General features: G+C 36.4%; 1 protein-coding gene across 1 annotated transcript in view; it reads left to right on the top strand.

The window, feature by feature from the left end:
* The window catches only part of CSMD3 (CUB and Sushi multiple domains 3), a 622,514-nt gene that overhangs the window by 464,161 nt on the left and 131,602 nt on the right, over window positions 1-26,751 (top strand). Inside the window, exons 33-38 of the mRNA XM_026841511.1 lie at window positions 14,971-15,084; window positions 15,754-15,849; window positions 16,668-16,871; window positions 20,952-21,076; window positions 24,786-24,882; window positions 25,823-25,927. Coding sequence (XP_026697312.1) covers window positions 14,971-15,084; window positions 15,754-15,849; window positions 16,668-16,871; window positions 20,952-21,076; window positions 24,786-24,882; window positions 25,823-25,927 — 741 coding nt within the window. The remainder of the gene's footprint in view (window positions 1-14,970; window positions 15,085-15,753; window positions 15,850-16,667; window positions 16,872-20,951; window positions 21,077-24,785; window positions 24,883-25,822; window positions 25,928-26,751) is intronic.

Raw genomic sequence — 26,751 nt, 5'->3', positions numbered from 1 at the left:
GATTTTGGCTAATATAAAGTTAAACCCATGCTAGATAAGGTCCTGATTATCCATCTTGCAGGATCACTTAGTATGAGTAGCAATAAGTTATCTGGTGTTAGAGAAGTTTAAGTTCTCAAGTTTTGCCAACTGACTTGGTAAAACAACCTCAGAAAACACAGCATGTGCAAAGTAGATACGAAACACAATTATCTTATTATTCTGGTTTTAGATAGGTTTATATATTAATCACTAATAGATCTGGGAGGCATTATCACAGATTTAAGATGTGTTGTGTTAGATAGCAGAAAAATACCTAATTAAAAACCATTACTAATGAGCAAATACCTACTATAGTTATTAAGACAGACTACATGTAGGACTGAAATAAGATAGGAAAACATCCGCACATCTAATGATAAAGTCTTTCAGTGGGATATTTTGAAACTATGGTGTACTTTTTCATCAAACAATATAATACCTAAAGTATCATAGGCTATTCCATTAAACTTTTTTTCAGATTAAATCAATTCTAAATTTCTTATTCTCACTCTAGTCAGTTCTCTGAGTCTGGATTTGTTCACTCACTCTCAGTTCTGCTTATAGCCATCTATCTCTATTTTTTGTCAAACTGTTCTACTTGGGCTGTATTATCATTTCAACCTCCTTTCTCTAGTTTAGAAATACCATTGGTAATATTCGATAGGAAAACATATTTTTCACTCAAAACTTTGAGACTGATGTTTCAAAAAATAAAATAAGAAAAAAAATTGTAAGTCTTAAGCATATATCAGAAGAACAGAGGCCTTGTTCTTTTTAAATGTGGTGCTAAGATCTAAATGGAAAAAAGATAAGCCATGCCACAGTTGTTAGAAAAAAAGTCATCTTCATCAGATATGTAGTAGTGTTGCTTCTTTTATGTTTAGTGTATATACTTGTATCTTGGTTTGTAATTTATTTTTGCTCTGTATATGTATTTTTCTTCCATACTTTTTGCTAGTTTTCACAAGTGATTTGTTTTCCCTCTTTCAGCCACACTAGTATCCTCTATGTTTTTTTTAAGTATTCTTCTTGTACCCTTAATTTATAGGAACTAAATGAAGGAACACAGAGGTTGTCATTGAACAGTACAGTATGTGATGTTTGGTTGGTTTTGATATTGAGCAAATAATTTACCATCCATTTCCAGTTCTGCATAGAAAAATGTATCTATCTGGAAGTAGAGTCAATGTTCTCCATACTAAACAGAATACCAAAATGGATAATATTTATGAAGTGTGTTTTCATTAACTGTTACTGTTTTACATGCCATATGCTTTAAGATTGGATAAAATTATAGCCCACAACTTGTCCTTAAAACAGCAGCTAAATGTGATCTGTGTATAACAAGAACATACATCAACATAATAATAACAATTGTGTCTTAATTGTAAACAAGCATTAGTTAACCATTTGTGAAATTCTTTTATGGCTGGAAGCAACCCCAATTCATGCCAGTTAATGCACTAGAAACTTGTAGCACTAGTGGCCTATCATAGTTTAGCTCTTCCTGTCTTGGAGATATGTTGACATATTTTATATTGAATATTTACTGTTCATTATAATTGTTGAATATCATTAACTGAAGGAAATTCTAATGTAAATTATTAGTGTTTGAATGGGTCATTGATTTTATATATTTTTGTTTCACCAATTATTAGGCCTAGCATAGAGGACACAGCCAGCATAAAGATGAATCAATAACCAAATTGTATTGGATACAAAAGGGACAATACATGGGTGAGCACTGGGGGCACAAACAAGTCAGTCAGATTATACATAACCAACATCAAACCCACTGACCCCAACTCTGACACCACTCAAGCAACAATAGGTGGAATAAATGGTGAAACACAGTCTCCCAGAGAAGGGACAGGAGACAACCAGGTCAACAAGCCAAACACATAAGACCAAGGAAGCCACATACTGAATCTCTACACAGCCCACACTTACAAAAGCCAGACCTGACTGGAGCCCAGTCCCAGGGAGGCAGGAGGACCTTCCCCAACAGGGAACTCTGCACAGGACATCCACCTCACAGACAGACACTGCCCCTGCCTGCAAGGGGTCCCAGCTTTTATCCCTCAGTGGGACACCTGACCTTTGGTTACTCAATGCAGGACACCTGGGGCTCATTTACCCAATGGCTCTCCCTGCAAGGCTGGCCCCACCCTGAAGGGAAGCCTGAAGGGAAACTCACCCCCCCTTTGTGAAGGGCTGTGGGAGTCACCCAGATGTCAGCCTTAATTTGGGGCTTGGGGTTGAAACCCCAGCATTTCAATTTTAAAGAAAAGTCTTTAAAGTCTTTTTCTTTCACTTTCAAAAGTAATTACATATAAGCATATAAAAGAATATATGACATAATAAATATCATTTAAGTAAAATTCTGTGTCAGTATACAGTTGAATACTTTGATACTGATCTTAGATGAAAAAGAAACATATCTTCTAGCTTGTCCTTTTCACAACATATGTAATTTCCTTCTTTAAAAAAAAAAAAAAAAAAAAAAGCATACTCTGGGTGGAACTAATATTTTCTGTTGGTGGACACTTGACATGTTATAACAAGTGAGCTTGTGCACAGGTAAAAACACGTTTGTTTAACATACTTTTTTTTTTTTTTTTTAAGTGAGATATCATTTCAGGTATTCAGTTTAGAGTCATTGTTTTAAGACTGATTTGTAAGGCAACAAGAAGAATTTATTGTGTCTGTAAGGTCTAAACATTATAGATAAGGTTCATCTCAACTTTCTTCAGCCACATAAAAATTGAATATCTAGTTTACTTTAGTTGCCCAGGTTCTCACTCTACTTAATGGAGAAAGAAAGACACCTCCAAAGCATGACTCATTCCACTTCAGGAAAAATTTCAATAAATAAGCCCCCCCCCAAATATCTAAGTTTTATGTAGCTTAGGCAAAATGAGATAAATTCAACATTTTAGGTATACAATCAATCCTTAGAGCTTTCAAAGTAGTCCAAATGATAAGAAATAGTTTCTGTTTGTAGGGGTAAACAAACCAACATTACCTGTTTAAACAAATAATAGATGCTTGAATTTCAGTTTAATCAAATTGAAACAAATGAATATGGAGAAAAGATGGTGTGAGGTTTCTTTTGGGGTTGTGTATTACATAGCAGATGCAACATACTAGTATTATTTATTCTTACTGCAAATAATATACATAATATAAATAAAAAAAAAAAAAAAAAAAAAAAAAAAAAAAAGAAGTACTGTTTTCACTTCTTTCCTCTACTATTGTGCTGTTGCAGGTCCAGAAATGGTTTCACCAGTCAGACCAGAGAGAGGGATGTGAGCTGCAGAAAGGGAGAAGCAGATAGGGCAACTGAGGTTTGAAGCCAGAGGAGAATGATAATTTATGTAATGTAATCAACTTCACTGATTTTAGGAGCAAGCAAGAAATGTGTTCAATCCTGTTCCAGCTCAAGGAAAAGGCCTGAGTCTCACTGTTCTATTTAATGTGGAATTATGCCCATTTGTGGGGAAATATGCATGTAGCTTTTCCTGCGCAACTTCAGTTGGCTTCCTCATTCTGAGATTCTAGTGTTTCTAACTGCCCTATCTCCTGCCCCCAGATACATTCTTACTGTCTTTCCATACATTCAGATAAAGAGTTCTTTTTTTCAGACATGAGAAGATTTAGCATTTCCCATCTTCCTTTCCTATTCTGCAAATGGAGGAATACAGTAACAAGAAAGAGGACAGGCCAGCATGTATTCAGTCAACACTTCCTTTACAGAAGAAAAACAAAGGAAGAACAGCAGAGTATGACTTACAGCTCAGACCTAGATCGGTGTGTTCCTGCTTTTTTCTGTCTCTGAGATGATAGAGCAGGTATTTTCTTTGCCTGCATGCAGGTGAGGAAAACAGCACCTGAGAGCTGTAAGAACCAGAACTCTTTCTGCCCTTCCTTACCTGTTCCTTCTTTGCAGAGAGAATCCTTTATTCTTTCTTTTCCTCACTAATCTTCTGGATGTCTTGCCAGGAAACAGAGGACTCCATATGAGAGAACAACAGCCAAGACTACCAATGGAGCACAGATAGCTCATGATGAAAGGCAGATAGCTCAGTAAAGGTTTTTCCACAGACTAAGAGATTAAGAATGAGACAGTGGTGCATGTCACATACATTATGATGAACTAGTGTAAATTCTCATTAATTTGCATTATCCAAGTACAGTTAGCTGGCACACCTATGTATGGTTTAAAAAATCACCACAACTTTTATGTTGACTCTTGATATTAAATGTAACCTTATTCAAGTATATCTAATTAGCTAATAACAATAAACATGCTATACATATAACATAGAAGGGATAGACAAGGAAGGAGAGAAGTTGGTGCAGCGCTGTATGTTAGGGAATGTTATGACTGATTTGAGCACAAGTACAGCGAAGACAGGGTGGAGTGTCTTTGTGTTAGAATCAGGGGGAAGGCCAACAGGGCTGATGTCATAGTGGGAGTCTACTATAGGTGGGACCAGTCCCAGAGATTACTGGAATGTGTGGGAGATAACTTCCTGACACCGCTGGTGAGTGAACTGATGACAGAAGGTACCCTGCTGGATCTCCTCTTTGTGAACAGAGCAGGATTGGTGGATGATGTGGTGGTTGGAGGATGATTAGGGCACAGCGATCATGAAATAATGGAGTTCTCTATTCTTAGAGAGGGCAGGAGAGGGGGCAGCAGAACTGACATCCTGGACTTCCAAAGGTCTGACTGTGACCTGTTGAGGCAACTGCTTAACAGAATCCCTTGGGAGATGGTCCTGAAGGGTATAGGGGTCCAGGAAGGCTGAACACTCTTTAAGAAAGAATCCTTAATGGCACAGGAGCAGGCTGTCCCCAGGTGCTGTAAGAGAAGCCGGCAACAGAGAAGACCACCCTGAATAAACAGGGAGTTTTGGCTGCAACTCAGAGAGAAAAGGAAAGTTTACAGCCTTTGGAAGAAGGGGCTAGCGACTCACTGACAGCCCCCTGAACAGGAGCTAGCAGTGTGCCCAGGGGGCCAAGAAGGCCAATGGCATCCTGGCTTGTATCAGCAGTATCATGGCCAGCAGGGACAGGGAAGGGATCTGACCCCTGTACTCGGCCCTGGTGAGGCTGCACCTCGATTCCTGTGTTCAGTTTTGGGCCCCTCACTACAAAAAGGACATTGAATGACTCGAGCGTGTCCAGAGAAGGGCAACGGAGCTGGTGCAGGGTCTGGAGCACAGGTCGTACGGGGAGCGGCTGAGGGAACTGGGGGTGTTTAGTCTGGAGAAGAGGAGGTTGAGGGGAGACCTCATCGCCCTCTACAGCTGCCTGAAAGGAGGGTGCAGAGAGCTGGGGATGAGTCTCTTTAACCAAGTAACAAGTGATAGGACAAGAGGGAATGGCCTCAAGTTGTGCCAAGGAAGGTTTAGACTGGATATTAGGAAGTATTTCTTTCCAGAACGGGTTGTTAGGTGTTGGAATGGGCTGCCCAGGGCAGTGATGGATTCCCCATCCCTGGAAGTGTTTCAGAATACAGTTGACATAGTGCTGAGGGATATGGTGTAGTTGGGAACGGTTAGCGTTAGGTTAATGGTTGGACTGGATGATCTTCAATGTCTTTTCCAGCCTAGATGATTCTGCGATTCTGTGAAATGCAATTTAATTGTATTTGAGGGCTTCTGTACATTTGTATTCTATAGTCATACCTTTATACTTTGCAAAACTTGTGTAAGGGTAATCTATAGCTACAGTAGCAATTGAAGAGCTATACAATTGTATATTTATGTGTATTTTTTATTTATGTGTTTTTTTACCTTTTGACAGCTTTAGCATCTTTTAATTTTCAATCATGTCATGCTTTCTATCTTACTATTTTTTGTAACATCACGTCAACTTTATTATTTGCTCAGTCAAGCAGCTCTTTACCCTTACTCATGTGAATAAGAATACCTCTTCTAGTGGTTTACACATAAACCCATCACTAGCCTTATTTCAATGTGTAGTCTGCCATACACCCAAAAGGTTTATACTGTTAGAATCAACTTTTCCTGCTTCAAAAGTCAGGAACACTAGACAGTTGTTTTATTCTGGTATTTGATTTAAAATGAAGAGTTTTAGCCAACATGATACTACTAGTAAAGACTCTGCTTTGTTTTCACTAACAATTAATATTTTTGCTGTCATAGCATATGCTAAGAAGTGTCAACCATTACAAAGAAATCTAACAGATACCGCTAAATACTACTGCTGCAGACACAGAGTAGTCTTAATGTATTAATAGTAATGGGCAGGCAACTAAGCATTTGGAAATTTAAGAGAAACATTGAATGACAACAATTTCAGAGGGGTTTTTTAAAAACTGAATGATAGTAACACTAACTCAGAGATACTGTTATGTCAAACTGAAGTATTTCACTTAACTGTACAAGATCAGATCTTCTAATTTCTTTTTGAAAGGTAATCAAATTTTATTTTTGTTTCCTTACTGAAAGCAATATTTCTATATGCATGAATTCTGTGAGACCATCTCTTTAGGATGTCATCTTTCAGTCTTTCCCTTCAAAAACTCTCAGTGATTATCAAACAGTTTCTCTTTGAAGACCCCTACATATATTTAAGTTATCTTGCAGTTTTACTGGACATTTTTCTCAGGTGAAAGGGGATGAATATTAGTTTATTATTTGGTGTCTACATGAGTATACTTTAAATATATCACCAGTCCATAATTATAGTGTATTGCTAGATCATCCTAAATACAGAGGAAAACTACATACATTTTTCTCTCTGCTGCTTGTTATTAAGCTAAATGCTTAAATCAAAGCGATTACTCACAACAGAAGGCATTTTTCCAGGAGGAGGCAAATGTAAGTTGTAACAGTAGGTAGCCCCTCTCTTTTTTCTGCAATATATTAAAACTATTTTTCTCCTTTCACCATAAGACAGTGATAGGTTATAATAAAAATTTTCTACCTTTATCAACTGTGAATTTATTAAACACATTTTCTATGATTAAAGCATTTTATGTAAAACTTCCTACTTGCAGTACATGAATGTTAAGTTACTTCTATGAATAAATAAGAGGCCTTAACTTTAAAATCCTCTAAGATGAAGATATTCTGCTGTTCATTCATGCATTTTATTTTTTCAAGGCTACTCCATGGCTAGTTCTAAGAATCTTGAAGGTGACATCCACAGGAAACAGTAGAAGAACTGAAAAACAAATTATATCCTACTTCTCACAAAGAAATGAAATTTCTTTCCTCCCCTCCTCTTCCTGAAAGAAAAGATTTTCTGAAACTCATGTGATGAAAGTGAGATTGTCATCATACTAGTGTAGTCAGATCTCAATATAGTTGTCTGATTTTGTGAAGAATTCCTAGAATTTCTCTTATCTGATGATCATTTGACTGACAAATATAATCTGATCAGCTGTAAAGCCTTGCTGAGTCTTTTTCATTGAGAGAGAATCTTACACAATATTTTACTGCTTTCTGCTTCCTGTAGTTATGCCTGAATCTTGCTTATTTAAAAGCATGGCTTTTCTCCATTGTCATTTATCATTTAGCTGACTGGCCATGATCCACCACTCAGCACAGTGAATGGGGTCTCCAGACATGAGAGTTAAAATGCATGAGAAGTTTGCATTTCTTCTTTCTTAGTGTGTACTTGTTATCTTTAGTCACCATAGAGACCATTTCTCTAGTGAGAGATTTCTTTCCTTGTCTTTAAGAAGGTTGTAGCTTCTTAACAATGCCTTTTATTTTTCCTCAAAAAAATTTAAATATGGTCTTATAATTCCTTTACAAGACCTAATAAGAAAATCATTATAGATAAATAATAAGCAAAGAGAGGATGTCATCAGTGGAGCTGAAGAATAATTTTTTCTTTTCTCTGTGAAATAAAATTTCCATGCTGTTGTGAGAAAAAAATTCTTTTGAAAAGATTTAGTCTGACGACTGAAATAGTTTGAAACTATGAGAAGTTAGCTTATGCAGAGTAACTTCATATTCTGAGGAATTCCTTTAGCTCTGTAACAAGACTTGTGTGTATACCACAACTGTTACATGTACACCTTAATTTTTCATTCACAATCAGAACAAATTTGTTTTAAATATAGTAGAAAATATTTATCTAAAACACTATGCTCAAGTGCAATTTAAAATTATCATTCATAACAAATGGATTGCTTTATCTTGGTTTTGGTTTGTTGGTTGGGCTTTTTTTTTTCCCCAGTTCTTCAAAACTGATTTAGTACTAGAGAAATTGTGATGTTACTGTAGAAAATAACAACCATGATATGGCCCATGTATATCTTTCCCATACTGAAACAGATTTTTTCACTCCTGTTCTGAAATCGTTCCCGATTGGATATATATATGTATATTAAGAATTAAAGAGGTAATTTGGGCCCTGTTTTAATTAATAGCGTTGATCTTCCTTTTCCTTTATCAGTGACAGTTACTAAGACCTACCATTATAAGTGCTCAGTCAGTCTTGAAGCAACCATCTGAGCTTGATCAGGAGGGTTTATATGAAACACATTTCAGTTTATGTATTAACAATGCTTAAACCATGTTAATTCCCTTTGGTAGGATGTTAAAGGCAAGCAAATCACATCAGTAATGGAACTGATTTTACACTAGAGTTTTCCAAGTTCAATAAATCATTATGTACACAAAATATCCCACTGATGTGAAATGGAAACCTAGGGTGAGGAAAGACAGGTCATCCTATTCTACTGATACCAAAGTATTCAGAGTGTTTCTTTAGCTCTGATACCTGGCATAAGCATATATTTTACCCATATAAATATAATTGATCAGTACAATGTTAGTAGCAATTCTATGCTATCTGTAAATGTTTGACTTCTGAGTTGAGTTTTATTCTTTGCTGGGACAGAAGTGACAGGAATTAACAATCTGTTTGGAAGAATCATATGGTACATGACTCTGGAGAGGTAAGAAGTCCAAGACATTTAGTTAATTTTCAGGGATCACCTCCTTCAAGTTCAAGAATGGTCCATCCTAATGATCATGAAATCAAGCAAGGGTGGCAGAAGGCCTGCATGGATGAACAAGGAGCTACTCATAAAACTTTAACATAAAAAAGTGTCCAAGATGTTGAAACAGGGTCAGATGTCTTGGGAGGACTAGAGACACTTGAAACCCACTGCAAAGATGGGGTTAGGAAAGCCCAAAATCCATCTATTGTTGAATCTGGAAAGGGACATGAAAGGCTACCAGCAACAAAAGAAAGAGCAGGAAAGATGTAGGTCCATTCTTGAATGGGGTAGGATCCCTGGTGAAAAAGGATGCAGAGGAGAATGAATTATTAGATGTCTTCTGTGCTTCATTCTTTACTGGTAAAGTAACCTTAAGCAATCCCAGACCCCTGAGACTAGGAGAAAGGTCTAGGGCAAGGATGACTTTGAGGAAGACCAGGTAAGGGAGCACTTAAACAAACTGGACATACACAAACCCATGGGACCTGAGGGATCCATCCATAAGTGATAAGGAAGGTCAGTTACCTTTGAAAGGTCATGATGGTTGAGGGAGGTTCCCAAGGGCTGGAAGAAGACAAAGGTCATTCCTAACTTCAAGAAAGGCCAGGAGAAGGATTGAGAGAACTATAGGCAAGTTGACCTCACCTCTATACCTGGGAAGATGGTAGAGCAAATAGTCCTGATAACCTTCTCCAAACATATGAAGGACAAGATGATTGAAAGTATTCACCATGGATTTACAAAAGGTAAATCAGTCCTGACAGACATGATAGCCTTCTAACATTAAGACTAGCTTGGTGTTTGAGTGGAGAGCACTGGATGTTGTTTAGCTTGACTTTAGCAAGCCTCTCAACACCCTCCCATACATCCTCACTGACAAATTGATGAAGTACCAACTAGATAAGCAGACATGAGGTGAATTGAAAAGTGGCTGAACTGCCAAGCTCAAAGGGTTGTGGTCAGTAGCATGAAGGATAGCTGGCAGTCAGTCAGTAACGGTGTACCCCAGAGAGAGATACGACAGCCAGTTTTATTTAATATCTTCATAAATTACCTTCATGATGGGACAGAGTGCACTCTCAGCAAGCCTGTAGGTGATACAAAACTGGATGAGTGTCTTATACACAATCAAGTTGTGCTACTGTTCAGAGGGACCTCAAAGACTAGGGGAAATGGAGACACAGGAAGCTCATGAAGTTCAACAACAGGAAATAAGAGTCCACAGCTAAGAAATAACACTGTCCACCAGCAAAGACTCAGGGCTACCTAGGTGAAAAGAAGGTTTGCAGAAAAGGTCCTGGGGGTCTGTTTTGCCAGTTATTAGGCCTAGCATAAAGGACACAGGCAGCATAAAGATGAACCAATAACCAAATTGTATTGGATACAAAAGGGACAATACATGGGTGAGCACTGGGGGCACAAACAAGTCAGTCAGATTATACATAATCAACATCAATCCCACTGACCCCAACTCTGACACCACACAACCAACAAAGGGTGGGATAAATGGTGAAATGCAGTCTCCCATAGAAGGGACAGCAGACAACAAGCAAAGCACATAAGACCAAGGAAGCCACATACTGAATCTCTACACAGCCCACACTTACAAAAGCCAGACCTGACTGGAGCCCAGTCCCAGGGAGGCAGGAGGTCCTTCCTCAACAGGGAACTCTGCACAGGACATCCACCCCACAGACAGACACTGCCTCTGCCTGCAAGGGGTCCCAGCTTTTATCCCCAAGTGGGACACCTGACCTTTGGTTACTCAATGCAGGACACCTGGGGCTCATTTACCCAATGGCTCTCCCTGCAAGGCTGCCACACCCTGGAGGGAAGCCTAAAGGGAAACTCACCTCCCTTTGTGAAGGGCTGTGGGAATCACACAGATGTCAGCCTTAATTTGGGGCTTGGGGTTGAAACCCCAGCATTTCAGGGTCCTAATGGATTCCAAGTTGAATATGAGCCAGCAACGCACTCTTGTGTCAAAGAATTCTACCAGCATCCTGAGATTCATTCAGCAATGCACTGTCAGCACCTTGAGGGATGTGATCCTTCAGCACAGGTGAGATGCATTTGGGGTGGTGTATCCAGTGCTGGTCTCCCCATACAAGAGAGACCTGGGTATACTGGAATGAGCCCAATGAAGGGGACTGCAGATGATTAAGGGACTGGAACATCAGACATATAAGGAGAGGCTGACAGGAGGACTGTTCAGTTTGGAGAAGAGAAAGTGCAATGGAATCTCATCAGTGTGTACAAATACCTTGGATGTAAGGGAGGCAGAGCCAGACTTCTCAGTGATGCTCAGTGACAGATCAAGGGACAACAGGCACAGAGTGAAACACAGGAAATTCCCTTTAAACAAAAGACAAAAACTGTTACTTTAAGGGAGAGGGGACATTTGAACAGGTTGCTCAGGGAAGTTATGGAGTCTTTATCCCTGGATATGTTCAAAACCACACTGGACATGGGTCTGAGCAATTTCTTCTAAATGACCATTCTCTGTGCAAGAGGACTGGACTAGATGACCTCTGGAGGCTTCTAGTCTCAGTTATTATCTGATTTTGTGATAGGAATTACACTGAGAATTTTATTCATTAATCTAATACTATTTAAATTATACCAGTATTTTTTTCTTATTTTTTAAACAGGCCAATTGAAAGGCAGAAGTAAACTCCATACATGTTTATTTGTCACTTTAAAAAGGAAACTGACATTTCTTTGATGAAGTATTTAACCGTTTTGTTCCAATTCCATCTGTTGTTAGATGATTTCCAAACTAAATTAAAGTATCCAGATGTTGCAGTGATGAAGGCCATAGACACATTTAGGTATTTAAAGGTGTGGAAAGTTTTCTTGTCTAGCTCTTGCCTGGTTAAAAGGGAGCCTGCTTGTGTTGTTGTATTTTGAATTAATGGAGTCTCTCAATTTTCTAAATTAATGACAGTACTAATATTACAGTTTGCCTGGAATTTTGACAGAAAAAAGACCCCACACAAATGAAAATTTGTAAAAAGCATAGGAACATACTTGGTTTATTTTTGAGGAAATATATGAATTAGTGTTGTAACTATAAAAATTCCAGGAGAAAAGCTTCTTTGGATACCTTAGCATTGGTGATCTTGTAAAATAAAAGACACCAAAATGTCTAAGCAAAACTTTAAGCCACAAAATACAGAGAAAAAGATACATTATTTTTAAATAGCATTGCCACAAAGCAATGAAGGCCAAGATGAACACAAATTCAGGAATATTTTTCAACCCAACTTTGGATGCCAAGTTTGGACAGGAGACTTTCAGTCTTTCATGATAGTTGGCAGGGGATAGCAAATGACTGAGAGTGAGTCATTCTTTAGAGAATACTTATTCATCCATCATTAAAAAAAAAAAATGCATCACCCCGGAAATTCTTCAGTTAACATGATTTGATCTTTACTTGGACAGGGTAATAATTTTTAATGAGTTTCCCAAGGACAGATTATAGTGGATACTCACATTTATATTTTACCAATTTTTGTTAATTTCAGAACAGATATTTTTGGCAGTGTCTTCAAATTATTTTTGTTATTGTTTTTAAGAAAATTATTTTCAAACACTAGAAAATAAACAGAATAAACGCATGCCAAATGGGGTAGACAACAACCCCTAGAAAACACAGGAATAATGAACTGCAGTTTTTCTAATAATCAGAATTTCCCTTCTTGTGACATAATGTCAGCTGCTCAGGTATCAGTCACTGATCTATTACAATATTTAACAGCTGATTTAATAAAAAATAAGTATCCTGGCACAGGATGAGTATCTATTTTCTATCTCCACTACTGGCTGCACCATATTCTTGCCTGAATTGAGGAAGCAGCTTGATGCACTGAAACTTAAAATTGATCATGAAACTGTGGACTCAGAAACCCGTAGTTGAGCTTGATGATGTTTCATATTAACCACTTTCTGTCAGTAGGTCTATTTGTCAGTGCTTTGTGATGTCTCACATGTACTAATCACCTTAAATCTCTTCATAATATGTTTGATTTCAAGCCAATGATAACTTTTGGTTACCTTCTCAGATTTTACCTGTATTTTATTAAGAAGTAAACAACTGATATTGAAAAAAACAGTTAACAGAAGTGGTATGTGGACAATTCTCTTTCCAAAATGACCAATTTTAAGTCACAGATTTGTTCACTTTCTTCAGTGTCACACTCAGACAGGAGGGTGCTTAAGACAAAGCTGGAGGTAGCAACAATCTTGAAATACATACGAAATGTAGAAAAAGTCCTTTGAATTTGGCTTGCTCTATGGTATAATTGCTGTATAAATATTTTATAATAACCCATTACAACACGAATATAGCTTATCAATTCTATTTTTAGAGTTTTCCCAGAATAGAGCTCTTGATAATAATTATGTGTGCTTGTTAAGTTATGCCTCAGCACTTGCCTGAATTTTCCGTATATAGTTTGCAACTTTATTTGAAATGGAAAATAACAGTGGAAGTCACAAGGAAATTTACTTAGCTCATTGGCAAAATGAAATTCATTGAATGTGAAAATAAGATTTTATAAAAGTACAAATGTGATAGAAAAAAAGGGCTGAATTGTTTGTTAGTTACCTTTAGCAACACCAAAGAGAAGACTTTGATGCAGCTAGATATTATTTTTAAAATAAGTAGAGTTTGTACAAACAAATGTTTAGTTTTCTGGAGATTGGAGGAAAAATGATGGAGATATTCTGGCATATCAATTATAGTTCCTCCTAAAAATGGACAGAAATTTTTGGAAGTGTCTCACAGACATTTTAAAACTCATTTTGTTTGAACTTTTTATAAATATAACATCTAGTCTTTCCCTTCAGAAAGAGATTTTTAAAAACTGGTTTATTTTCTTCTTGCAAAGAGGGCATGATAAAATACTGAGTTGGTAAGGTGGAATGGCCTTTTTTTTTTTTTTTAAAAAAAAAAAAAAGGAAAAAAAGGAAAAAATTTTCAGACACCACATTTGTAATACTCTGTTTTTAAAGCTTTAAAAGTGTATAAATTGAAAGCATTGTAGGTGCTCTTTATAGGTGTTTCAGTACCTAGAAATACCTAACTACTTCCACCTTTTTACCTTTATAGTCCTTAAACCATTTTCTCCTCCACTGCTATTAATGGTAATAAAATTAGGATATAAATGTTTTGTAGGTACTAGGGCCAGAATTAATCCAAACACTTTTTTGTCATTGTTTATTTATATTGTAACTGCAAACTCCTGTGATGTGAATGTGCTGCACAGACCTTTGAACTTAAGTGCAAAAATAACATTCTTGGAGTTGTTCTACTGGCATGATTTTAAAAAATAATTTTGTGATTCAGTATATATATTCTGAAAAGTGTCTGTTGCTTTGAATCAGTAGCTCATTTATTTCACAAAGATAAAAATGCACTGAATGTTAATGTTCTTAAGAAAAATAAAACATTCCAAGGTAAGTAAAACTTATAGAGGCTTATCAACAAAATTATTTAATAAAACACAATATATAGCAGTGTGCCTGGAATTATGAAGGAGGACATTGAACCGAAAATTTAGATGTGTGTTGGGTGGGGGTGAGCATAGAATTTGAAAGTATATTCACCAGTAGAAAATTGTTTTGTTCCCTCCTTATTAGGATCTTTTAACAAGTATATATGTGGTTTGTGTACCTTCATTGTCTCTTTTATATATATATAGAATTACATTTTTAGCCATTTACTACTCTAACTGTATGAAAAGGAACTAACTTTGAACTCAAGGACAGCTACTTAAGTGATCAGATAAATCAATCAATAAATTTAACATCTTATTTAAATATTTTTAAAACAATGTAGTAATATATATTTTGTTCTCTCCTTTTTTGTTGTTTTTTTTTTTTTTTCTTTCTCATTCTGTCCCACTTTTTTGGCCACTGGTGCCTCTTGCTTATCCTGCTTGCTGTTTTGTCAGTGGTTTTTGGCCAGTTTGTATTTTTCCAGACATCACTCCATGATGTAGTTGAAGTATATGATGGCCCAACTCTGCAGTCAGCTTTGTTATCCTCTCTCTCAGGATCTCATTCAGGTATCCTTTAATAGAACTGTCATTAAAACATTATTTATTTTTTAAGAAACTAGAAAGGTTCTAGTGTAGTCAGGAAAAAAAAAAAAAGGATTGTTGTATTTTCTTAGATTCAGTTCGGGCAAATATATGAAATAAGGATTTTTAACTAAAAGCCCAATCACAAAAAACTCTTTGCATTAATAAATAAAATGAAATAAAAATCCATCTATTATTTTTAGACTTTTTTTTCTTCTTATATTTAGTTATTATAGTGACTGTTTTGGGCTTCTTACTCTATGCCTTTATGACTTTTATCTAGTGAAATGGGTATTATATATTTTAAAGTGAAAGCAGCATGTATTTGTAGCAAAGTAAAATTGTAAAGATTGTATAGATTATTTGCATGTTGACTCAGTTAAAAGAGGTATGAGGTTGGGGTGGGTTTTTCTGGTAAAGGAAAAAACCCTCAAATATTCCTAATAACTGTGATGAGCTTTAGTCCTCCTTTTCTAGGACAACATAATATTGCCAATATAAAATATTGAAATCACATATATTTTGCAAAGTTTACTGAAGAAGAACAGGATTTTTGGAAGGTTATTTCTAGATGCAAAGATGTTGACAGGTATTTTAAATGCTTATTTAGTAAAAAGTGGTTATCACAGCTTTGTATTTGTTCTGTTTGGGTAGGCGAATCTCTTCCATTGAGCTCAGGTAACCAGATCACGGTTAGATTTACTTCAGTTGGACCAATAACAGCTAAAGGATTTCATTTTGTTTATCAAGGTGAGACAACCTGGAAAAAAATGTACATTGATTCTTTTAATCACAAATTGTAAATCAAAAGAGAGGAACAGACTGAGAATGTAGAGGGAAGTAATAGCCTGTTAACAATATAACGTTTCACTATTTCTGCATGTTTTGAAAAATGTTTAGAACCATTCTTTTATCTGTATTTTAAAGATTAAATAGAAAATTTAAGAAGCATAGATGAGGTTCAAAATTTAAGGAGACAGTTACACAAAGCAGCTGTTTCTGTTTGCTAATCTGGTTGACTAATATTACATCCATGTGGCTGCTCAAACTGGTTTATCTCTACTGTTATTAAGATACTTCTCAAGGTTTACATTATTTGCCTTCTTATGGGTCAAACACAGAAATGCTTATACATCAATACTTGCAACTGCAATTATTTTTTTTCTTTAAATATAAATCCTGATTTGACAGTCAGAATACAAATTTAGAAATCCATGGGAATAAATGTAACTATCTGACACAGTAATGTTATTCTTAAACCCTGTATTAGCTGAATATTTCATAGTAGTATTTCTTTTCAGTGCCATTTTAGAAAGGTTTCAGTGCGTATTTTATGCATTACTTTTCATCTTGGCAAGGGTATCAGTGCTATGCTCTTCTAAAGAGTAATTCAGACATCAGAAGTATGCAACCGGTATTGTGAAGATTCATTTGCAGATTATGAAAATGTTCTTAACTGACAAATAATGGAATGTCTCTTCCAGTCATTTTGAACATTTGTGTTACAAAATCTGTATTCCTCCACCAAATCTAAAATTAAGACTCCACAATTGTTTGTATGTTTGCAGCTGTTCCAAGAACAAGTGCAACACAGTGTAGCTCTGTGCCTGAACCGAGATTTGGAAAAAGGATTGGAAATGAATTTGCAGTTGGGTCACTGGTTCTTTTTGAGTGCAATCCAGGCTATATCCTCCATGGGTCAACAGCAATTAGATGTGATACAGTACCAAATGCATTGGCACAGTGGAATGATTCACTCCCCACGTGTGTTGGTGAGTTCTTAAGAGGTTTTTAATAGAACTAATTACTGCCTAAAGTGTAGACCATTCTCTCCATTTGAATGTGTTCCTTCTTTGTCATCTGTACAGTATTTTATTCTTGCTTAATTTTAGTCACTTCTTCATTCAAGGTTATGATTTTATTCCCCTATTCTAACCTTGCTGTGACATTTCATGAGTTTCAATGAACATACACTGCTGCTATAAATTATACGTTAACTTCTTCTGCATTAACATCAGTGGCAGTCCTTGGCTGTCCCTTAAGACTCAGAAATATCAGTTTGTGCTCTGACTGCTTGCAAGACTAAAATGCTTTTGCCTTGCAGATCTCTAAGGTATTGCAAGCTATTAGAAAAAACAGTTTTATATTAAATATTTAATAATGGATAAATAGATACTCTACTATTTCATTACTTGTCAGAAAAAAAGCAGTAATTTTTTCAGATCAGAAAATATACTTTGTCTGGTTCTAGTCATAAGAGATTAAATTTTCAGAGTTAAATTCTTAAATTAATTTGCATCCATTGACACTTATGAAGCTGATTAGCACTGATTGGAAATCTGGTGATTGTGATGAAAAGCCCCACAGTAAAAAGATAAAATTCTAATGGTACATTTTTCTACAGGTTTATGTCAAGGGCAAATAGGGTACATTTACATATTAAATTTTGTTAGACTTTGACTCATTTTTTTTATATGGAAAAAAATCAGTTGTTCATAAATGAATTAAAACTGCTTATCATTTGCACAGATGTTTTTGCAATGCCATCAAACTTTTCCACCTGTAACAAATGTTGCAGTACTGACTGTATTATAGATTAATTTTGTGCAAATTTAATACATTGAAAACTATTCATTTAGAGGATGAAGACATCTGAAGAAATACATTCCTAGCAAAACAGTAAATATATGTTTGAGTTAAAGTTATTTTACTTTTCTTGATAGAGAACAGGTTTTTAATAAAAATAATCCTAGCCCACTGCAAAAAACACATTATCATATTGACTCCAGCATTGAAAAGTACATAAACAGAGTTTTAGATAATTGGAGGAAAGGAAAATAGAGAACATTTTTTCATTAAGTTGATTTTTTATCTTCTATGCTAATCAGCATGGTAGACTCTGAGGGATTTGTCAGTAAAATAAATTATTTTCTTCAAAATACTAAAATCCTGATAGAGATCAAAACTAAGTACCACTGAGGTAAGACTAATAAAATATTATTAACCAGGTACTATACACAAATTTGATTAACCGGGTACTATACACAAATAATGTTTATGTAGACTTTCAGGCATAGAAATAGAACCACAATTTATCAATAAGGAGCTGAAGTTTATAGCTATATTTCATTTATTCTTGGTGACTACAGTTTAATCAGTAGAATTGTACTATTTACCCCTGAAGCAGCTCATCCAGAGTACCATCACAAAATACGTACGGGACAACAAAGTGATCAGGCCCATCAGCATGGGTTTATGAAAGGCAGGTCCTGCCTGACAAACCTGATCTCCTTCTATGACAAGGTAATCTCCTTACTGGATGAGGGAAAGGCTGTGGATGTTGTTTACCTTGACTTTAGTAAGGCCTTTGACACCTTTTCCCACAGCATTCTCATGGCGAAAGTGGCTGCTCATGCCTTGGATGGGCACACACTTCCCTGTGTAAAAATAACTGTCTGGATGGCCGGGCCCAAAGAGTTGTGGTGAACAGAGTTAAATCCAGTTGGCAGCCGGTCACGAGTGGTGTCCCCCAGGGCTGGGTTTTGGGGCCACTCCTGTTTAACATCTTTATTGATGACCTACACGAGGGGATCGAGTGCACCCTCAGTCAGTTTGCAGGTGACACCCAGTTGGGTGGGAGTGTTGATCTGCTCGAGGGTAGGGAGGCTCTGCAGAGAGACCTGGACAGGCTGGAGCCATGGGCTGAGGCCAACTGGAGGAGTTTCACTGAGGGCAAATGCCGGGGGCTGCCCTTGGGCCACAACAACCCCCAGCAGCGCTACAGGCTTGGGGAGGAGTGGCTGGAGAGCTGCCAGTCAGGGAGGGACCTGGGGGGGTTGATTGACAGCTGGCTGAACAGGAACCAGCAGTGTGCCCAGGGGGCCAAGAAGGCCAATGGCATCCTGGCTTGTGTCAGCAATAACGTGGCCAGCAGGGACAGGGAAGGGATCTGAGCCCTGTACTCGGCACTGGTGAGGCCGCCCCTCGATTCCTGTGTTCAGTTTTGGGCCCCTCACTACAAAAAGGACATTGAATGACTCGAGCGTGTCCAGAGAAGGGCAACGGAGCTGGTGCAGGGTCTGGAGCACAGGTCGTACGGGGAGCGGCTGAGGGAACTGGGGGGGTTTAGTCTGGAGAAGAGGAGGCTGAGGGGAGACCTCATCGCCCTCTACAGCTGCCTGAAAGGAGGGTGCAGAGACCTGGGGATGAGTCTCTTTAACCAAGTAACAAGTGATAGGACAAGAGATAATGGCCTCAGGTTGTGCCAAGGAAGGTTTAGACTGGATATTAGGAAGCATTTCTTTCCAGAACAGGTTGTTAGGTGTTGGAATGGGCTGCCCAGGGAAGTGGTGGAGTCCCCATCCCTGGAGCTGTTTAAGAGTCAGGTTGACATAGTGCTGAGGGATCAGGTATAGTTGAGAATGGTCAGTGTTAGGTTAATGGTTGGACTGGATGATCTTCAATGTCTTTTACTAACCTAGGTGATTCTGTGAAATGTATTCTCTTTCTTTTTCAGATGTAAAAACTCAAGAAAGTGTTGAAACACTTACTTTCACCATTGATCACAATATATTATTGATAATTTAATATGTGATTTAGTCTGTGTAAGGGAAAGCTGTCTGTCTCTAGGCAAGATGAACTGAGAACAGGTTACAGGCCACCTTATGTGTGAAAATCACTGTGGCAATAAAGGTGATAAAATATATATGAGGTGGAAATTACATAGAATTAAATCAGTTTAATAATTGAGGTGGTAGACATGGCCATATTAAATTGCCTTAACTCTAGTGAATGCTTCAATATTTCCTTACAAATTGGAGAAATCAATCGTTCTGTCTGCTCATCCTTTTATGCGTAATTATTTAAACACTTTAAGTGACACTGACCTTTAGTTTATCCATGTAGTTCCCAACAGATTCTCTCAATTATATGCCACACAAAATGTAGCTACAGTATTCACTATTAAGATATTGCATTCTCCTACCTGTTTTCGAAATCATATTTTTATCTAATGAAATCCATTCAGAACCTAGTAGTGTTGCACAGAAGTGGTATATTAGTTTCTAGTGGTTTTGATAATCCCTCTCATCAATCTTTTTCTTCAACTTCTTAAATACCAGCAGATTATCTGTATCTAGATTAAGCTGTAATATTCTTTGTCCCTATTAGAGCATCTAATGATCTAGAGAAGATAAATTTAAGATGAATTTAATTCAGAAAAGAAATTTGATGCTACTGAATGCCTATGTCCTATTTCATGCTCAACACTTTTATCAATGCATGGGTATGGATATGATGAGTACAGTCTTGAAAGCATTTAGCGATTTGTTTACTAATATGATAGATCCATAGTCTGTAATGGGATAACTCACACAAGCAAAGAGAACAGTCAAGGAGTTTAGACTGGTGCTATTGAGACAACAAAGTAGCAATATTTAAAAAAAGAATATATTTTTTAATACACATTTTTATGTTTTGTTCTAATACAATACATAACTGTTCAAACTACATTATTAACCACTAACAATAATGCTTCATTTTTATAAGATTACTAGGAGAAAATGGAAATAGATTTCACTTTGTTAAAGGTTAAATATATAAGGGGAATATGAGCATGATTCTAAAGCTGACATAATTCTAACTTTCCTTTATTCTTTTTTTTGGTCATTTAAAAGAAGGTTTTTGAGATACAGGATTTTATTTCCCGGAGGCAAATATAAATTTTTTAATGTAGCATAAATTTTAAAAAGTTTTCAGCCTTGGTATGCTGAACATTGTGTAAGCTTTTACAATAACTTTTCTCACTTTTGAAGCTTCTTACTTCTTTTCTTGCCTTATGCATTTCCTTTCAGTGCCCTGTGGTGGAATTTTAACAAAGCGCAAAGGGACCATTTTGTCTCCTGGTTACCCTGAGCCTTATGACAACAATCTGAATTGTGTGTGGAAGATCACAGTACCAGAGGGAGCTGGGATTCAAGTAAGTATACTTATTATTTACTTATCATAATGTTTAAAACTGTTTTTACTGATGCAAGAGCCTGAAAATATCATTTATTCATACATTTTTTTCTATCCCACTAATGATTTTTGCAATGGAATTTATTGTATATCTTTTGATTCATGCAGTTGTTAAAAGAAACACTTGGAACTTTTCACTTAAAAGAAAATTACCAATTTAATATGTGTTATTTCAATAGGTTGGTGACTCTTTGTAAGCCAGAAGAAATAGAGAAGCTTTCTTGTGATATTCTTTTTTCCTGTCCCAAAATGTATATATCTCCTCCAGCAGATTGAAATTAAGTGGGTTGCTTCCATGGACAAGCTATATATATTCTCCTAGAAACTCTGTTATTTACTCTACAGTTATGGAAGTTCATTGTGATATAGAGATGCTTCAGTATGTTTCAACATAAGATGGGACTGGTCCTTTAAAATTTTGTCAGAATTCTCATTTACTAAAATTTAGATTAACTTCATGGAACACACATCTTAATGGATACTTTTTCTTATAAGTCATATGTATCTCACTTTAGAGTTCACTAAAGAAACTGATAGACATCTGGTTATTGGAAAGGCAGTTGAGTTTAATAAATTAGGATTTTAAGCATGATCTGATCAAATTCCTAGCAAAATGCATATCAAGAAACCATAGTAGCAAGTTTTCTATGTCTACCCGTGGTTCAAAATATAACCACTGTAGAAACTGAAAAAATAAAGAGCTCAGTTTCTCTAAGTAAAGATTTAATAAAGAAAATTAGGAAAACTATTGTGTACAGTTGATTAAATTTTTCAAAAATTACATCACAGAGCTTTTAAGTTATTCTACCATGTCAAGAAAAGTTTTCAAAATAGTATGAGTTTATACTTTGCTACTTTATAAGCATTCAAAAAAAAAAAATCTATTTTTCATGGTAAATAACTAAAATACTTAAGAAAAACACAAAAACTTTATGGAAGCACACAGAAATCATCACAAATACAATCTAATTTATACACGATAACATTTGTAAGTTCAATTTTCAAAGCCACCAATGTCCATTATCAATAATATTTAATAACCTAAATGAGTTTTGAGATTGATTTTGAGGAACATGACTTGATTTAAACAGTTGACTAAGTTAGGATACTTTGTTCTGTGTGCTTCTTATACAACAAGTAATGTAAGTTAAACACTATGAGGATAGTTCAGAGGATTTAAATTAGGCATTAATTGGCATACCGACTTAGGCAGTGACTTGCTTTTTGGCAGTGTTTATCACTTCTCACAGACTGCATTAGGTGATTAAATGACTAACGTTGATTTCAAGTTAGTTGTCTAACACACATGTTACTATTTTGCTCCAGAGTCATAATAAAAAGATATATTTACCGTTTGCTTTTTTCCTAGTTCTCCTGAAGATTTTTGCTAAGCTAATGAATATCATCCATCCTTTCTATTATCAGTTACTGAATAAGTTACTCATTTATACTTTGAATCCTGTCTGATTTTCAGGGCTAGGTCTGAGGAAGATAAAGTTCCCAATACAGTAAACCGAATACAGCTGATACAGGATCAGTGAGACCGATTATATATCAGAATTCATCATACCATTTTTACTGTGTTATTTTTCACAACTGAGCTTAGCTTTATATCTACTAATGGTGTAAAAAAAAAAAAAAAAAAAGCATTAGAATTGGTTTTGGTTTTTTCACTTCATAGGAAAGAAAAAACTGAATATACCTCTATAAAAATGCAGTTATTACAGTGAAAATACGCTACTTGAGGCAACATTTGAAAACTTGTGTGACTGGTTTTGTCCAAGCTGAGAATGCACGCAAATGCAGATATTCAAGATTCTGTGACAGCTAATGCTTTTGTGTTTATGTAAATGCATAAAATATCTGGACAGTTTTCCCGACCAATATTTTCCCAGCTTTAAAGGAGATGAAAATAATGTATCACCAATGTATATTCCTCTGTGAAATGTGTAGATGGAATTTTAAACTATTTAGGTATAACAACTATCAATATGTATGATTACATTGTTGAATTTGTTGTAACAGTGTGATCAGATGGAAATTCTGAGCTGTCTCATATCAAATCAAAAATCAGACATTTAAAAGTAATTTAGATAAATGTAAAGTGTGTACCAAAAGCCTGACATGAAATATCTTACATCAGGAAACTAATCTCCTGTAATTCCTTATAAAGTTAGGGTAGAAAGGCACATCTAATATAGACTCTGGCTTTGAATCACTGCCTGAAGGTATGTCTCTCTATTTATTGACTACATGGGGAGGTTAGGGCAACTAACATCAGTTGCACTAAAATAGAAGTTTTAAATTAGGCGGGTTATGACATATATAAAAACTGCAGTCAGTAGCAATCTGGCCCTGAAAACAAATTAAAAAATAGATAATTTAAGATTTGTTCTGAAGGTTTCATAGGTGCCTACACTTCAAATTCTGTATGTCTCCAGAAATATTCCTGACAGAGAGAACACCCATTAAGTTTCACCTAAATCCCTTGTGAACCAAAAAAATAAACAGCCAAGTCTTAAAGTTTTCTGAGAGACCAGATGCAGTGGACCTCCTCAAAGTATCTAAAACATGTTAGCAGTCAGGGCCTCTCTGTTGCTTCCCTTTTTAAAAATAAAAATATCTTCCTCTTGCAGTAGTATCTGACCAATTCTGACAAAACAGTACAGTTTTTAAAGACTGCATCCAAGAAATAGGTAGCTAAATTGAATATTCCTTTTGTCCAGAAGAAAATCAACTCATATATTTCAGCTCATTACCTAGTTGTACTGGAATCAGTGCTTATTTCTTCTGTCGAAGCCATGCCATTAAAAAAAAAAAAAAGGCAGAAGAACAGTAAAGGCAGTAAAGGAAGCATAATTCCCTAACTCAGTGGCTAAAGTATCCCTTTTTGAGGGTGGCTGGGATTTCATTTGTACTTCTGTAGCTCTTTAAATATTTTTCATTAAACAGTTGTTTCACTAAAACAAAAAGGTGCCAGACACTTTCCTCTCCAAAACAGGAACAGGAACCTGGCATTTCTCTACTTCACGGAAGTATTTTCACTATGTGAGAACAGATATACCCTCCTCCTTGCAGACTATCTACTTACCACTTTGTATTGCCTTATGAGTAGAACACTGTTGTCACCTCTGGAAGGAAGGAAGTGAATGTTCTGCCTTTTGCTTGTAGAGTGATAGTGACTGCTCCTTCTCAGGAGATGTCAGTGATGAAGGTAACCAAACATAGGAAATTTCTCTTGCCTGGAGGCAGAATTGAACATGGCAAAATAGATGAAGCAGCATGCTTCACTGTGGGACTATTTCTAGCCCTGGATAAACTAGAGAAAAATCACAAAGAAACTACAGTAATTGATGATACCATGCTTTGTCTTTCCCTCAATGTCCTCTAAATAAGGGAATCCTATTTTATATCTAGATGATTTTCATGGTTGTGTGACTTATGTGGTTGTTACTAAGGGTCACAGAATTTAGAAGTCTGAAGTGGTAATTAAAGGAAAAAATGTTACAATGCAATTTATTCACTTAATGATGATTTTCTATTCTCTTTGACAATAAGAGCAAGACACAACTTTTCATGATTGAAAGCAACGGGACTACTGTTTACAGTCCTCTTTCTGCTTGAATACAGAGAAGTTTATGTTCTTTACCTCATATTTTTCTTCATAGGTACAAGTGGTGAGTTTTGCCACAGAACACAACTGGGATTCCTTAGACTTTTATGATGGTGCAGACAACAATGCTCCAAGGCTTGGAAGTTATTCAGGTGACTGAAAAGATTTTACAATAAATGTTTTACAGATTCATCTCTTTATTGTAAACACACAGCTCTTTCTGGTTCGTGTGTGTGTGTGTGTGCATGCGTTTGTTTTTCTGTAATTAACAACAGGTAGTAATATTCCTGCTGTTTTAATCAGTCATCTCTTAGCAGACTTTCATAAAGCTGAATGTTTGAAAATGTTAGAAATAAAATGTTTGAAGACTCCCAAACTAGGTATCTATTAATCTAATTTTCTGCTCAGTCTTACAGCAGGGTACAGAAATACAGACCTCTAAAAGGGATGCCTCTTGAAATTGTACATGACTAAAGGATGCATTATTTATCCTTGTTTTAGATAAATGAGACAGTTGTGTTTGCCTCTTTTTTTTTTTCTGTTTGTTTGTTTTCCTTTGTTCTACTTCATTCATATGTATGGAATGCTTTCACAGACAGTAAGACTGTTGTCTTGTTTTGTGCTGAAACACGAATAAACAATCAATCACATTTCTAAGAATAGCCCTACAAAGTATATTCACAGATGCTTGATATATTTGCCTGTTACATTTAAAATTATTCCATTTACAGGATTTGCTCTTGCTTTTATGAAAACTCCAGGGAATATTTCCTCTTTTGTGGATAAAAGCATGTAATGTAAATTTATCTTAAGCCTTGCCTCCCTGAGTGCCTACAGTTCATGTCTCTGATACTGTGGTGCACTGAAAATGTAACAAAACTTTTACAGAAGCAGATATTTTGATAGCATCCATGATGACAAAATATGGTGGAATTCGTTATGCAACCTCTCTCTCTCCCCCTCCCATCCTCTTTTCCCCCTTCTATGCTTCCTCTTGTTCCCATTCTCTCTTTTTATATACACACACATATTTATGTATGTATTTAGTTCAGTGTCTGTGCATTTGAATAATATTTTGTTTTCTCTTTTCAGGAACAACCATACCTCCACTTCTCAACAGCACATCAAATAATCTGTACCTAAATTTTCAGTCTGATATCAGTGTTTCAGCTGCTGGATTTCATCTTGAGTACACAGGTAATGCAAAAATGTTTCAATTAATTAGGAATGCTTGCTAGTTCCAGACATCAGGTGTACCTAAGCTACACAAAAGAGGAATATTTAGTCCTAGTGCACATAATAAGCTACATAACATTACTTCAAAGTCATTGGTAAAATTCTCATTTAATTCCAAATGAGCAAGATCAGGCCTGAAACCTGTATTGTAAGGACTGGGGAGTTTAGTTTGTCTTGCTTTCTCCTTTAAGATGTTTTTGCTCTCTGAAAAGCTTTTCTGAAAATAACAGCAGCCAGAAGTAAATGCAGATATGCTCATGTGGGAATCCTAATCCCAAAATATAACACATTCATACAGTTTTTGCAGTCAAAACTAGTATACTGATTTGAGGGATTTTCATTTAACTTCTTTGTCAATTAACAATTATTGGTTCCAGTATTGAAAATAAATAACAACAAACAAACCCTTGGAAAAAACTCCCCTGCTTCCCTCCAGACACCTCCCCACACACACTTTTTTGTTCTTGCCAAAGACTACACTCTGTGCCTTTGGTGAGGCGAGGGCAGTGGAGCAGATTGAGTCAGTGTCCCGTGGTTCCTACGGTCCCTTTAGGGTCCCACCTCTCAGTGCTGGCTCAGGGAGACATCGGCGCTTCAGCCCAGGCTCAGCCAGCTGCTTCACCTGTAGCCTCTGCTCACTCATGTTCTTCTCTCTGTCCTCCTTCAGTGAGGTCTCCTCTTCCTCTAGCATTGTTCACTTTTGAGGTGCTTACTGCCTTTTCTTAAATATGTTTTCGCAGAGGCACGCCTGGTTGTTTCAGAGGCACCACAAACTCCTCTGGCGG

This window comes from Athene cunicularia, assembly GCF_003259725.1.
Source record: "Athene cunicularia isolate RWA chromosome 2 unlocalized genomic scaffold, athCun1 chr2_part1, whole genome shotgun sequence".
Classification (NCBI taxonomy): Eukaryota; Metazoa; Chordata; class Aves; order Strigiformes; family Strigidae; genus Athene; species Athene cunicularia.
The sequence above is the reverse complement of the archived record's forward strand: the minus strand, read 5'-3'. Positions and strand labels throughout refer to the sequence as shown.